The sequence below is a fragment of the Eriocheir sinensis genome, chromosome 2 (assembly GCF_024679095.1).
Source record: "Eriocheir sinensis breed Jianghai 21 chromosome 2, ASM2467909v1, whole genome shotgun sequence".
NCBI classification, from domain to species: Eukaryota; Metazoa; Arthropoda; class Malacostraca; order Decapoda; family Varunidae; genus Eriocheir; species Eriocheir sinensis.
Genome location: NC_066510.1, coordinates 5,749,232 through 5,765,377, shown reverse-complemented (window position 1 = coordinate 5,765,377; position 16,146 = coordinate 5,749,232). Strand labels below are relative to the sequence as shown.

Sequence of the window (16,146 nt, the reverse complement as noted above, 5' to 3'; positions counted from 1 at the left end):
AATTAAGAATGTATTCTAGTTTAAGTAAAAATTTTGTAATTAAATTTTGTACCATTCCTATATGTGTTTTCCAGCCCGCAAAATTTGTCTGGAATTCCGGACATCGATAGTAACCACGTTAGTCCGACGATAGTATTCTATGGTTAAGGGAGGCAACAGTAAAAAATTTAAATTTTTGACTCAGACATCGAAATTTGGCCCAGTTTTCTGTGAAAACAGTGCGGTGATATCTGAATTCCTTCTATCATTAATTTGGCTTTGTTAACATTCAGTTAAAGAGCCCCGCCACACACCACGTAACATTTTTTGTTGCTGTTCACGACTGAAAGATATTGAAGCATTTTTTTCATGCTTTTGTTATGTTTTGTTACTATTTTATAATATGGACCATCATATGTCAACAATAATCTTTATGACAAAATCAGCTTCATGATAAAATCAGCTTCATGATTTGTGTCCTATGGACATCAACGCTTGGTATTTTCATCAAAGGGCTCTTGTTCAGGGTGGGACACCACACAGCCACTCTGTACAGCCACCCTGCCTGAGTAATGCACCCTCTGGTGAGCAGGAAGACATCAAGAGGATTTATGTAGATCTCACCAGACAGAGCTGCTTGAGAGATGCCTAAAGTGTAGAGCCCAGAATCTCAATGAAAGTAAACATGCCAAATTGTGGGCTAAATGCAGCAAGCAAGCAAGCAATGCACAATGGACCCAACAGAGTCAGATTTGCAGCTGCTGTGACAACTATGGGCCACAATGTTGGTTACTTGAACACCTGCCTTCTCATTCATCTTGGGCTTGGTGCCTCTCAACACACTGGTGCAGGACTAGAGAGTCAAGAGTCAAAAATTATTACTTGGCATATATTCCTGCCTTATGACTGCATCCTACTGGGTGGTATGATGTCACCACACAATGCCGCATGCCACAGTATGTGTACCCAAACCGACTTTCCTAAAATTTCCTCCTCCTTATCATATCAACGCCAAACACTGGAGCCACGAAGAATTTTTGTCATATTTTGTGTTTGGTTGTGGAGCTTACAAACTTGTTGTACTGGACTGTAATTATTACAGCCCTTAGTAAGAAAAGGGTTGAGAACCACAATGATAAAGAAGAGGCTGAGGAAAACAAGGAAAAAACTTATAAAATGTTGCTCTAAACTAATTTGTGATCTTGCTAGGACCAACATATTCAATATACTCAGCTGACAAAGACCATCCAAATGCTAACCTTTGAGAACTACGAGAGAGGCTTCTGATTCTCGTGGAATCCATTTTCAGCCACTCGTCAAACCTGTTGGACCAGCGCTCATAGTGAACCAGGATATCTAATTCACCCCAGTCCACCTCCACAATCTTGCACAGGTACCTAAAAGTATTTAAAATATATCAGAACATAATTCCTCATTTCAAGTAGAGGCAAAGAAAAAAATAAATGATCATAGAATGGCAGTTTCACAGTGACAGGAAGGAATGAATGATTGTACTGGTTAACTTTTGCATTACAAATTGAGCACAAAGTGTGGGGTGGGGGACCACAGGCATGCAGTTAGCAAGTTGCAAGCTCAAAAGCATCTCACATGAAAACAGTGATAAGACAGCGAGGGAGGCAACACTGTGCCAGGCTTCAAGAGGCTGAAACAGTCAGCCCATGGATGTACATGTATACTTATAGTCAAACCATTTCAAATAGTCCGTTGAGGAGTTGGCTTCCACAGGTCCTTTCCTCCCCTCTGCTCTGCCACACAGTCCCAAAACCAATCTCTTCCTCTCATAATGTCAGCTATAGGTAACATGTGAGAGGAAGAGAAAGGCGTTGGGACTGTGTGGGAGAGCAGAGTGGAGGAAAGGACCCACGGAAGCCAACTCCTCAACGGAATAAATGATGAAATGATGAAATGGTTTAACTTTTAGGTGATATCATGAATGAAAAATGTTACAACACACTGAGATAAGACTGAAAGATGAATCAGTAGAATGTTCTTTTGTCTCAGGGAATTCTATCATGAAGCCTCTTATGCTCTTTCGGCCACCTCTTCGGATTCTTTACAGGAGCAGCGAGTAGCGGCCTTTTTTTATTGTTTCCTTTTTTTTGTGCCCTTGTGCTGTCTCCTTTGTTGTAAAAAAAAAAAAAAAAAAAAAATGAGGTCTGCTTCTGCTGCACTCTCAAATGAGCTGAAGGGAGAATTAGCAGTGTCTGAAAAGGTTACATAATGGGTCACATTTTAAAACATCTCGTCGCCCAAGTTCACATATTTGACTAGGCTTTCGTATGAGTTTAGGGGATTTCCAGGAGTAGTTTTATGACCCTGGTGGTAGTCTGACCCTTCCTCAGTAGCATGGGCATAGAAAAACACTCATTAAAACCCGACTGATCCCTTCTTTGACCTTTAGAAATAGTTGATGTGAGAAGCGAAAGTGTCTTATAATACCAATCTATGTGAAGAGTAAAAACAAACATGAGATTTCCGCCCACTGCTCCTCATGATGTGCTGTGAGGAGTGGTGCGGAAAGTATTTTCAAGGATGATGTGAATGAAAGAGGATGTAAAGATTTCATATCAACTATGTAAATATTCATCAAATTTTCAAACTGTAAATATGTAGTAGGACTCCTGAGACTAAGGGACCAAGAGATAGGTTTAAGATGAACAACAGACACAAAGATGAAAAAAAAAATGCCAGACATACTCGTGGAATGGTAAAAAAATTTCAACAATTATTTAACGCAAAGTTAGAGGCTTATATCAGCAGGGATACTACTTTACTAAGGGTTTACTACTACTACTACTACTACTACTACTACTACTACTGTTCTGGGTGTTAAGTATATTCCTAAATAGAAAGTATCATAAACTTCAAGCAGCTGATATTAACAGCTCTACTTTCACATGAGTTTATAAAGTACAGGCTACAGGCTAAAGAACATTCAGTTAAAGGGGTGCCACAGGAAGTTATTTCAAGGGAAGAATACAAACTCACCAATTGTTATCTCTGGACTCAAGCACCTCAAGTCTCGCTCCGGGAACAAAATCAATGCCGGGTTTGTAGACGTGAAGCTGGCGAGCCATGGCACTGGCCTGCAGGATGTCCGCTTTGCTCACGACTGTCTCCGATTTATTGCCAACCTGCAACCCAGAGAGGACCAACTAAAGTCATCACAAAGATATGAAGGAAATGCTAAATAGTAACCCTCAGACAGCAGTGGAACTCTACATAGACGGTCCAAAATTCAGTCAATCAGTTTTGTATGGCAGAAACATAACAACATTTCCAGACTGCGGTAGAATCTATGCATAGACAATAGTTAAAACATCTCTCATGCAGCGTAACTATATTTATGCTACGGTCCTAAGGTCGGCAGTGACTATGGGCCAGTTTTACAGTCCAATACAGGAAGTTTGTGAGCTCCCCAACCAGACACAAAATACAACAAAAATCCCTTGTTTGCCATTCATATAGAAAGGAGGAAATTTTATGAAACCACACATCAGGAAATCTCTTTATTAGTACCTGGTATTGAGTGGAAATAACGGATCATTGAGGAGAATACAGCTTGGTTAGGGCGCTTATGGATCATTGAGGAGAATACAGCTTGGTTAGGGCGCTTATGGATCATTGAGGAGAATACAGCTTGGTTAGGGCGCTTATGGATCATTGAGGAGAATACAGCATGGTTAGGGCACTTATGGATCATTGAGGAGAATACAGCATGGTTAGGGCACTTATGGATCATTGAGGAGAATACAGCATGGTTAGGGCACTTATGGATCATTGAGGAGAATACTGCTTGGTTAGGGCGCTTATGGATCATTGAGGAGAATACAGCTTGGTTAGGGCGCTTATGGATCATTGAGGAGAATACAGCTTGGTTAGGGCGCTTATGGATCATTGAGGAGAATACAGCTTGGTTAGGGCTTATGGATCATTGAGGAGAATACAGCTTGGTTAGGGCGCTTATGGATCATTGAGGAGAATACAGCATGGTTAGGCGCTTATGGATCATTGAGGAGAATACAGCTTGGTTAGGGCTTATGGATCATTGAGGAGAATACAGCTTGGTTAGGGCCTTATGGATCATTGAGGAGAATACAGCTTGGTTAGGCGGCTTATGGATCATTGAGGAGAATACAGCTTGGTTAGGGTGCTTATGGATCATTGAGGAGAATACAGCTTGGTTAGGGCGCTTATGGATCATTGAGGAGAATACAGCTTGGTTAGGCGCTTATGGATCATTGAGGAGAATACAGCTTGGTTAGGCGCTTATGGATCATTGAGGAGAATACTGCTTGGTTAGCGCTTATGGATCATTGAGGAGAATACAGCTTGGTTAGGGCTTATGGATCATTGAGGAGAATACAGCTTGGTTAGGGCGCTTATGGATCATTGAGGAGAATACAGCTTGGTTAGGGCGCTTATGGATCATTGAGGAGAATACAGCTTGGTTAGGGCGCTTATGGATCATTGAGGAGAATACAGCTTGGTTAGGGCGCTTATGGATCATTGAGGAGAATACAGCTTGGTTAGGCGCTTATGGATCATTGAGGAGAATACTGCTTGGTTAGGGCTTATGGATCATTGAGGAGAATACAGCTTGGTTAGGGCGCTTATGGATCATTGAGGAGAATACAGCTTGGTTAGAGGCTTACGGATCATTGAGGAGAATACTGCTTGGTTAGGGCGCTTATGGATCATTGAGGAGAATACAGCTTGGTTAGGGCGCTTATGGATCATTGAGGAGAATACAGCTTGGTTAGGGCGCTTATGGATCATTGAGGAGAATACTGCTTGGTTAGGGCGCTTATGGATCATTGAGGAGAATACAGCTTGGTTAGGGCGCTTATGGATCATTGAGGAGAATACAGCTTGGTTAGGGCGCTTACAATGACTCAGTGTTGGACTGTCGAACTGGCCCAAAGACTCGCCTTATATACAGATGATTCATTTTGGGGGGAGATACTCTGCAAATACAGCCATCTAAGAGTTAAAAGCACCAATGGAGTGCACTTGTGATCTAATGCACGAGAGCTTGTGTGTAAACTTATCCCAAACTCACCAGAATGTGAAGTACATGTGTTATAGCAATAGAGAAGTGCATGAAATCATCACTACATGGATTGGTAAGTTTTCATTTATTCAATTCAATTAACAGGCTTTTTTTTTTACTGCAGGCTTTTTTTTATTGTTTCCTTTTTTTGTGTGCCCTTGTGCTGTCTCCATTGCTGTAAAAAAAAAAAATCCACATTCCTTCATTCAATTAACTCTTTCAAGCCGTGTACTCCTGACTTATTTGAGCTTCTTGCAATTTAAAGACCAACGTGCATTATGAAAGGCATGTCAACACATACGTAATGCCCTCCCAGTCTTTGAGAAAATCCAATCTAGTAGAGGAGAGGGTGACTGAATAACTGAATTAAATTAGGCATCTGCTGTTCAGAAAGTCATACAGATCGGACACCAGTTGTTGCCCCCGAGAAATCTCACCAAATTCAACGTTACCAAACAAAAAGTCGTGATACAATGGAAAAGAAAGAATAGTTGATGCCGAGAGACTAAGCTAATATCCCAAGTCTTACTACAGAAGAAACCATAACTAGTCACTCAGTGCTAATGCAAATAATAATACTGACCTCTCTTTCGTCCACTCCTCTTAACCCTTTTTTATAGGAGCAATAATAATAGAGGGGCGATCAGAAAGTAATGACAGTTGTAGCCGTAACACGAAAACCTTGAGGGCTGGGAGGGAGCGGAGCTGGAGGAGTGGAGTGCTGCCTGTCCTGACTTGTTTGAATCTATCGCCGCTTCTCTGGCTTGTCTTGTCTTGTTGTAATGTGTGAATGCGTCAGTCTTGGTTTTGCTCTCTGACTGGAAACAATGGATTTCTCGAAAGAAGGCTGTAGGTTCACTACTTGGAAACTGGGGAAGAAGGCAACAGAGATTTGAGGGGAATTGTTGCAAGTTTTTCCTGAATCTACTTCATCACCTGAAACTATATCCCGCTGGATTCACGCTTTTGCAGCCGGAAAAACTGAACTAAAAGATGAACAGTTCTCTGGATGCCCTCGGACATCTGTGACCGAAGCAAACATGGTCCTTGCGCAGTCCATCATTGACGACGATCCAACTGTAACTTTTCGGTTCTTATCCTTGGAGCTTGGCATCAGTTATGGGAGTGCACATGATATTGTGCATGAACACTTAGGGCTGAGGAAGAAGTGTGCTCGATGGATACCCCATTTGCTGACGGAAAATCAGAAGATCGAACGGATGCAGATTTGTCGTCTCTGGCTAGCGGAATTTGAGCCAAATGGCCCGAAACGGTTTTCGGTTGTTGCCACTTGAGATAAGTGTTGGATTCCTTCCTTCACTAACCGAGACAAGCAGTCCAACATGGTGTGGTTGGGTGATGAAGAGCATCGACCTCAAATCTTGAAGGAAGAATTTCACAGTCGGAAGCGCCTTTTCACCATCTTATTCAATTCACAAGGACCAATGTGTGTGGATGTGCTGCCCCAACATTCTACTATCACAGCCCAGTAATACACCGACCAGGTCCTTCTGCAAGTCCTGGCACATCAGACCAAGTCCGCACCAACCTGCTGACGATCGTGCCTCTTGTTGCGCCCCGACAATGCTGCACCCCACAAAGCTCGCCTCACTGCGCAGTACCTGGAGCAGCATGGCATCTCTCTTTTCCACCATCCACCCTACTCACCTGACCTTGCTCCCTGCGTCTTTTGGTTATTCCCAAAAATTAAAGCTGCGATCACTGGGAAGCAATTTCAATGCATCCAAGATCTGGCACGAACAGTAAATTCAGAGTTTCTAGGTATACCGCATTCTGAGTTCCGTGACCTGCTTCATGAAATGGCGGAGGATGATGGAACGCTGCATAGAGGCAGGAGGGGAGTACTTTGAAAGAATGTAAGCCCTGGTTTTGATTTTCCTTCATACCATCAAAATATATGATGTCACTGTCATTACTTTCTGATCAGCCCTCGTCGTATTCTTTTTCTGCTTCGTTTACAGCCCACCTTCTCCCATTCTAGGTGAGGTAGGACTTGTGGTGATCCTCGTCCACCTAGCTCGGTCCAGCAATAATCCTTCCTTTATTTCTAACACTTCCGCGTCCTGTTAAACTGTTCCTCAATTTCCTCCATAATCTTCAGCACTCCGCCCTCTCTCTCTCTTACCACATGTCCGAACCATTGCAACCTCCTCTGTCTTACTCTCTCCTGTATCTCTTTCAAGCCATATCTCTTAGCCACTTCCTCAATGGACACACCTCAGCATCCTTTGGCCACATCTTCTTAGGATATCTCCTACTCTTCCTCTTATTACTGATGTCTCAGCACCATACAGCATAATGGATCTAATACTTTTGCTCATTAACAAGCTTGCCGTCTCTCTCCATTTTGTCCACGCTGGTGCCACTCTTGCTTTCACTGCTCTCTCCACTCCAGCCTCACAGTCCAACACGCCTCCAAGGGAACAAAATTCATACATGTACTTCCTCTGCTCTCCCTCTCACAGCCATCATCAGTCCTCTCTCTTGTTTCCTTCCATTCCGCAAGCTGGACACTGAAAATTCTGTACCCCCTTTGACCCCTTGGCTGCAGATTTCCTACAAGAAGACATCACCAAGCAACAGGAGTGCAACAAAAAGTGGCTGCTACAATTCAATGAAGAAAAATGGAAAGTCATGCACCTTGGGAGGGGAAATCCAGCATATTAGTACCACATGGGAAACTCCACTATCCACCGCAGAAGCAGAGAAAGACCTGGGAGTATACGTTACCAGGCTACCAGTGAAAGCCAAATCCATGCCAATCGCAGCGGACGGGTTAATACCACCAGAGGAGAGTAGATGGGGAGAGCCCTGAAGAAGATGAAAAATGGGAAAACATCTGGACCATCTGAGCTAGCAACAGAAATGATAAATGCAGTGGGGAATGATGGTAAAGAATGGTTGCTAAGACCTGTGCGAGGCAACTGGCGACTGCTATATCGTCACCTTCGTAAGCAAGGCACCTAAGGCATTATTTTCTACATTACAGGAAATAGGAAAAGAACCGTCATCATCTCATTTGGCTTAATATTTAGGCAGAAATGAAAAGGCCAATTCTAGAACACTCAAACCCTGAATGACGAAGGCAACTATACAAAAGCAGGCGTCACGTGTTAAAAAAAACTGATGTAGACAAAAACCTGGAAATCGCAGAAAAATGAGTTAGGCAATTATTTTATGAGGGTGACGATATGTAGACGATTTGATGGTAATGGCAAGATCAGAGGAGGAACTACAGGGACGAATGTTAGAGGTTGGCGTAAAGGAGGAGGAGAACAAACCGTGATAGTGGACGCACATGGAAGACAGCTAAGGCAAGTAGATACCGTAGCTTCAAGTATCTTTGAGCAATGGTGGGTGGACAATGCGGGAAAAACAGAACTGGATGTGAGAAGTGGGATGGAAACAAGATGGGCGAGATGGAGAGTGAGGATGCCGCTGAAATTGAGTGATCTATACCACAATGTCAGACCAGTTTTATTGTATGGTGTAAAGGCATGGGCACTGAGAAGGAAGGAGGAGAAACAACTGGAGAGGACAGATGTGAAAATGACATGATGGTTGATGGGAGTGTCTGTGTGAGAGAGAAGGAGAGGTAAAGTTGGAAAGTTTTGTTTAGTCAGCGCAACATCTGTGGTCATATGCCGGAGAGAGACAGAAGGGAAAGGAATTATAGGAGAAGGGAACAGTTCCCAGGAGACGGGACACAACCCCCGATTAATACCTGGTACCCATTCACTGCTGAGTGGACAGGGGCGTAGGGTATCGGAAAAAACCACCCAAATTTTTCCACTCCGCCCGGGAATCGAACCCGGGCTCTTTCAGTTATGAGCCGAGTGTGCTAACCACTGCACCACAAAGCCCCAGAAGGAGAGGTAAGGACATCAGGACGGAGGCAGGAGTTGTGTCAGTAACAGAGAGGGCAAGAAAGGAGACAGGTGGAGGGGAGAAGATCAAGAGGGAGCCGGAGATTTCGATGGAGGGACAGAACTGAGAGAGATATGAGGCAGCTGGGTCTGGGCGAAGTGGATGCAGAGGGCAGAAGATACTGGCGGCAACATACAGAGTGGTCGACCCCAGCAGGGATTAACCCTTTGACTGTGGATTTCCTACAAGAAGACATCACCAAGCTACAGGAATGGAACAAAAAGTGACTGCTACAATTCAGTGAAGAAAATTGTGAAGCCATGCACCTTGGGAGGGGAAATCCAGCATACCAATACTACATGGGAAACACTCCACTATCCACCACAGAGGCAGAGAAAGACCTGGGACTATATGTTACCAGGCTACCAGTGAAACCCAAATTCGTGCCAATCACAGCGGATGGATTAAGGAAGAGATGAAGAAGCGTAGTGCAGCGACGGCCTGATGAGCGAGCCTCCCATAACCCACTTAGCCAGTGGGGTACCTCTTTGGCTGACTCGGTAAGGAGTGGCTCTCCCGTAACGCTGGTCGTGGGTTCAATCCCAGGCAGCCGGGGAATACCCTGATCTTGATTAATTTCTCGTGTTTTGATACACACAGAGGGCGTGTTGGGAAACAGAGGAAAATAGAAAAACATGCTCTCGGGGCATTCAGTGAATGGGGTACCTCTTTGGCCAACTCTGTAAGGAGTGGCTCTCCCGTCACGCTGGTCATGGGTTCAATCCCAGGCAGCCGGGGAATACCCTCTCCTTGTTGTGATTAATTTCTAGTGTGTTTCGATACACGCAGAGGACGTGTGGGACCGAGAGAGTAATAGAAAAAGAGAATAGAAAATCTCATCATTAAACTGGTGGCATGGCGTGCAGTGCAGCAACTATGCCTGATGAACGAGCCTCCCATAACCCACTTAGCCAGTGGGGTACCTCTTTGGCCGACTCGGTAAGGAGTCACGTTGGTCGCGGGTTCAATCCCACCGCTGCCACCAGTGTCATGCCCTGAGAGCATGTTTTTCTATTTTCCTCTATTTCCCAACACGTCCTCTGCGTGTATCGAAACACATGAGAAATTAATCAAGATCAGGATATTCGCCGGCTGCCTGGGATTGAACCCACGACCAACGTGACAGGAGAGCCACTCCTTACCGAGTCGGCCAAAGAGGTACCCCACTGGCTAAGTGGGTTGTGGGAGGCTCGTTCATCAGGCATAGTCACCGCACTACAGAAGATCGGGAAGCAAACTATTCAGGTAAAAAGAGCTTGGGTGTGGATAGGGACATGTCAAAATAAATACTGCTAGACATTCACTATCATGACGAAAGTTCAACTCAATTTTTCATGTTTTTTATTAGTTATGATGCATGATAGCTGGCAAACGTATCTTCTCTGGGGAACAAAAAAATCAAGATCAAATCAACCAGTATATATACATAGAAATATTGATTATAAGCTGATGAATTCCCTATACTGTCCAAACCCCTTATGCAAGAGTTAACCAGCATCTTCACTCTTTCATCCCTCACGCTGGTAAACTCTGGAACAATCTTCCTTCATCTGTATTTCCTCCTGTCTACGACTTGAACTCTTTCAAGAGGAGGGTATCAGGACATCTCTCCTCCCGTATATGATCTTGCTTTCGGCCACCTCTTTTGTTTCTTTTTTAGGAGCAGCGAGTAGCGGGCTTTTTTTTTTTTTTTTATTATTGTTTTCTTTTTTTGTGTGCCCTTGAGCTGCCTCCCTTGTTGTAAAAAAAAAAAAAAAAAAATGAATGCAGATTTCCTACAAGAAGACATCACCAAGCTACAGGAATGGAACAAAAAGTGGCTGCTACAATTCGGTGAAGAAAAATGTAAAGTCATGCACCTTGGGAGGGGAAATCCAGCATACCAATACCACATGGGAAAAACTCCACCATCCACCACAGAGGCAGAGAAAGACCTGGGACTATATGTTACCAGGCTACCAGTGAAGGCAAAATCCATGCCAATGGCAGTGGACGGGTTAAGAGTACAAACACTGACTCCATTCAAGACCCACTGACCTGACACATATCAGTACTCTTGGAAAAACATTACATATTCCCTAAAAATTTGTGATAAATACAGATTATTTTCCATAAGTCATAGGCAGGAGGAAATACAGACAAAGGCGAGCTCTTCCAAAGTCTGCCAGTGAAAGGAATGAAAACGCTGGTTATCTTGCATAAGAGATTTGGAGAGCATAGGGATGAGCCAGAGTAATAAGCAGGTGGAGGCATGCAAGTCAGCATGAAATTATAGATAGGAGACAGAAAGAGAGGCAACACTGAAGCAGAATTTGAGAGGTAGAAGACTGTCAGTAAGAGGAGGGGAGTTGACGAGCTGAACAGCCTTTGACTCCTCTCTGTCCAAAAGGGCTGTGAGTGTGGAGCCCCCCCAGACATAGATACATACTCCATATGAAGGCAGACAAGGCCCCTGTATATGGACAGCAACTGGGAGGGGGAAAAAACTGATGGAGATGATACAGAATGCCTAACCTTGAGGAACCTAATTTAGCAAAAGAGGAGATATGAGGTTTTCAGTTAAGATTCTGAGTTAACCCGGCAGCAGCGACGGGCCAAATTTGTGGCTTTACCGTGTAGCAGCGACGGGCCAAATTTGTGCCATGATTTAACCCCCCCAAAATAGATGATACGTAAACTGATCACAAATGCTTTGATATATATATTATGAAATGGTTTGTGTGACAGTGTGAGTGATGATTTTTTCTCATTTTTCTCACTTAGAGGGACCATTAAGAAACATGATCCTTGCTGCTACCAGGTTAAGGATAGGCCAAGAATGTCTATTATAGAGGAAAGGGACAGCTGAGTGTTATCGAAGAATAGAGGATAAGTGTTTGGAAAATTGTTTTGTATTGTCAGGTAGAGAAATTGAGTTGGTGCATGTATGAGATGTACAGGACCCTACCATCACTCACCACATGTTCTCACTGAAAAAGGCAAAAAATATCAAATGAAAATAAACTTACTTTATCTGTTGATGGAGAAAATCCCAAAAACTCTTCTTCATCTGATGATTTGTCGTCCTTTGCTCCTCCACCTTTTTCATGGTCACTCTTCTCAGCTTTCATGGGAGCTGGAAATAGATATGAAAAGTAGGGTATCTAATCTTTTTTGTGTGTGAAAAATATGGATACACTGACATACATAACACAGAAGTGAAAGGTCAGATGTGTTGTTGATCTTCATAGAATCATAAAAAGAGGCCAACATGCCAGGAGGGTGAGGCTGTGTTCTCACAAGGCCCGGTGGTGTGGGCAGCGTGGAGGGTCAGACGACCTTCAAATGGGTAAATGCCACAAAACAGGGATGATGAAACAATTGTGAAAGTGTCCACATGAATAAGAAAGGAACTATAAGTCAAAGACATTTTGAGATGTTAAATTTTGTGAAGTTTGTAAAGTGAAGTGTATTCTGCAAGTGCCCTGACACAGAGGATGCTGATGGGGATCGAAAGGAAGTTATTTAACTCCTTGAGTGCAGATTTCTTACAAGAAGACATCACCAAGCTACAGGAATGCAACAAAAAGTGGCTGCTACAATTCAGTGAAGAAAAATGTAAAGTCATGCACCTTGGGAGGGGATATCCATCATACCAATACCACATGGGAAACTCTCCACCATCCACCACAGAGGCAGAGAAAGACCTGGAACTATATGTTACCAGGCTACCAGTGAAGGTGAAATCCATGGCATTCGCAGCAGACAGGTTAAAAGCTAGGTTGGTTTATGTCCAGCAAATAGGGGCACAACATGAGGGGTGGACTGGTTTCGCATCTCAGGCACTGGTAATAGTTCTATTTCCTTTGTTTACTTATAAGTGGCCAAGAAAACACTATAGGGATAAACCAACATATGTGCTTGTGTTTCTACATATTCACACACGCTCTGGTAATATTCCTGTTGTTTCTGATTTACACAACAGATGAAATGCTACCTTAACAAAGCACTTGCAAAAGCTCGGTCACCAGCAGAATTGAATATAATATGTAAGTTATGCCTCCATGAAAAAATACTTAACTAAATAAATATGAAAGCTCACAAAGTAAAAATGTGCTTATTCAATTGATCTGACACCCCCTTGATGGTGTGGGCTGCTGGCAGACATACGAAAACATCACATGACGAGGCGCGACAGTTTTTAATGTGACACGCTAATACCAGGAACACGGCTGTACAATCATGTGCTTTCGTGAGTCTTCCTCATAGAAGAAACCCGTATGTGAAGGGGTATGAAAGACAGGGCAACACTTCCATCCTAGAATTCACAGCCATGGATATGAAAACTGAGAAACGAATGTGAAAAGTGGTGTGGGGCGGAAAGCAACTTCATGTGTCTGATCTGACCACGCCACACTCCACTCCTTTCACAGTCACACCCACACCAAACCTCTCGTTCACGCTCTCATTATTTTCTCCGTCCCACCCTGAAACACCACATGCGCCTCATATATAACTTATTTCCACTGCACGTATTCTCGATTGCTGTGTTGCATTCCATGTCAGAGTTGGCAGGATAAGATTGTTCCTTATTCCCCTCTTTACCTCCATCCTCACACTTCTTCCTCTCAAAACTCTCTCCAACACACCTACTACCTGTCTGCCCTTCACTGCTCTTTCCCTCACCTCACCTGCCATGCTTATAATGTACCTAAATATTTAAACTTGCAACAGACAGACAGACCCAGAATACTCTGCTTAAAATGACCAGGAAGGAGCATTCACACCCACAAAGAAGAATGTCATGCAAATCAAGCTTTCAACCACTGGTGTAAGATCATATGTTGCTTTGGTGTCATCTTCTAGCGCTCGGTCGTGGTTGTCGTATGAAATATTAAAGTATTTCATATTCTGATTCTTCTCTTGCCTACAGGCAGAAAGTGGAGATCATATAATTGGTCGAGGGCAGTGAAGCAAAGAGTGGTCGGAAGAAAGCTTAGAATAAATGAGTCTACATTCAGGGGGGTTGTTAAGGATGCAGAAAAGACAAAGGCATATATGAAGATCGTATGTGTAGGCGGAACTGCACCTTTGATCAGACGTCGTAACAGCAGAAGCAAATAATTACATAACTTCCAATATTTCCAGGCTCGTAACTCATCAAAAAACGTGAAGATAAGTGGGGATGCAGCAAGTGGAGATCGAGAAGCAGCGTGTAACTACCCTCCAACCCTTCGGAACGTGATTTAGTCAGGCCAGTACACCCTCGGCCAGATACTCAACATGGATGTGGTGAATTTCTACTGGAAAGCGATGCCAAGTCACTCTTTCAGCACCACAAGATGTTCAAAAATTCATGGAGGGAAGGCACTCATGGAAAGATGCACCCTGCTCTTAGCAATGAACACTTGGTGAACGTGTCGCCTTAAACCCTTGACTGCGGATTTCATACCAGAAGACATCACCAAGCTACAGGAATGCAACAAAAAGTGGCAGCTACAATTCAGTGAAGAAAAATGTAGAGTCATGCACCTTGGGAGGGGATATCCAGCATACCAATACCACATGGGAAACACTCCACTATCCACCACAGAGGCAGAGAAAGATCTGGAAGTATATGTTACCAGGCTACCAGTGAAGGCGAAATCCCTGCCAATCACAGCGGACGGGTTAAGCCAACAGTTAATCATTGAGGCAGAGAATTTCCAGGGGCTAGTTTCTCAACCACAACAGCCGAGGATATTCATAACCTGCACAGGAATGTTAGCCGAGCCAGGCTGATAGCCAAGGATGAAATTGCTGAGATAGAGGAAAGCCATGAGGGGGAGAATGTGGAGGATGTCTGATGTGAGGGACTGCCTTTTGCAATAATTTGAGGTACTCCATAATGGGGAAATAATCTGCCAAATCCTTGAGCAAGATTCAACGCTCACCAACGCTTCAGACAGGCATGTCATTCTCAACAAGGCATTGGAGGGCTGGCTGCACAAACTATTTAAATCTAATGTGCATCGTGAGGCACTCTGGGATATTCTGTGGATCTGTGGGATTCCTGCAAGGATTATTAACCTAATGTCTTTACTCTGGGGCTGAGAGTGCTGTGAAGTGTGGGAGAGGCATTTCTAGCTTCTTCACTGTAAATTCAGTAGTGAGGCAGGGATGCATCCTTGCTCCATCACTTTTCAATGCTTTTTTTTATGTCTATGCCTATAGCGCCGGTAGGCCTACTTGAGGGGTCTGGATGGTGTTCAGCCCCAGCCCGTCATGGCGCAGGCAAGTGTTTATAGTTGCTGATCAATATCATTCTGGAGCATGTTGGTAACATTAAGGCCACTGACCTTGTTTTTGCTGATGCTGTACTTTTTGTGAAATTGCTGGAGGTTCTGGTACTGGCTTTCAAAGTGTTGCATGAGGAAGTGAAACCTTCAGGACTGAAGGTCTCCTGGGCCAAAACAAATCTCCAATCATTTGGAGGCTTGCTGGGTGACAGTTCAGTTTGTTCATGCATGAGGTGAGGATGCTGAAGTCACCAAGTTTCACATACCTTGGTAACATAGTGCATAACAATGGCAGTCTTAACCCCTAAAGGACAGGCTAGAGGGCAATTTTTTGCTTGTGGAGCGTGTGCCACGTTGATAAAATTCGGCTAAATAAGTGTTCTTCATCAGTGCCCTGTGTGGCAGTTTCAGACAAAACACAATTATTCACAGTACTTTTGCATTGGCAATCTTTCATTTACATGATGAAATAAACAAGAAGATCCTCAGTTGCAGCACAGCGGAGATATGATATTGGGAAGTGCAAATTTTGGCAGGAAACCGGAAGACGGGAATTACCGCTCCCCACCTTTCAGATTATGTATCATCTATTTTGGGGGGTTTATATCATGGCACAAATTTGGCCCGTCGCTGCTACACGGTAATGCCACAAATTTGGCCCGTCGTTGCTACCAGGTTAACATCACACAGGCATACATCATTCTCATCACATATCCTCTTTCCTCGTCACAAGTGAATGTCAGTAATAGGAAGCATTCTTTCCTCTGCAATACTGGACAACATTTAACCCGTCCGCTGCAATTGGCACGGATTTGGCCTTCACTGGTAGCCTGGTAACATATACTCCCAGGTCTTTCTCTGCCTCTGTGGTGGATATTGAAGTGTTTC

At 43.8% G+C, this 16,146-nt stretch overlaps 1 protein-coding gene across 7 annotated transcripts in view; it reads right to left on the bottom strand.

Moving 5' to 3' along the window:
* LOC126998812 (uncharacterized) overlaps nucleotides 1-12,138 on the bottom strand; it is a 140,873-nt gene extending 128,735 nt beyond the window's left edge. For 4 of the 7 annotated variants that reach the window (XM_050860906.1, XM_050860935.1, XM_050860916.1 and 1 more), the window contains exons 1-4: nucleotides 12,010-12,105; nucleotides 7,805-7,885; nucleotides 2,989-3,134; nucleotides 1,239-1,376 (exon numbers count right to left, since the gene is read on the bottom strand). In XM_050860906.1, the coding sequence (XP_050716863.1) occupies nucleotides 1,239-1,376; nucleotides 2,989-3,134; nucleotides 7,805-7,831 (311 nt within the window). In that variant the 5' untranslated portion in view covers nucleotides 7,832-7,885; nucleotides 12,010-12,105. Of the gene's footprint in view, nucleotides 1-1,238; nucleotides 1,377-2,988; nucleotides 3,135-7,804; nucleotides 7,886-12,009 lie in introns of all 7 variants that reach the window. The other 3 variants (XM_050860941.1, XM_050860949.1, XM_050860940.1) reach the window with 3 other exon arrangements.
* Nucleotides 12,139-16,146: the final 4,008 nt, after the last annotated feature.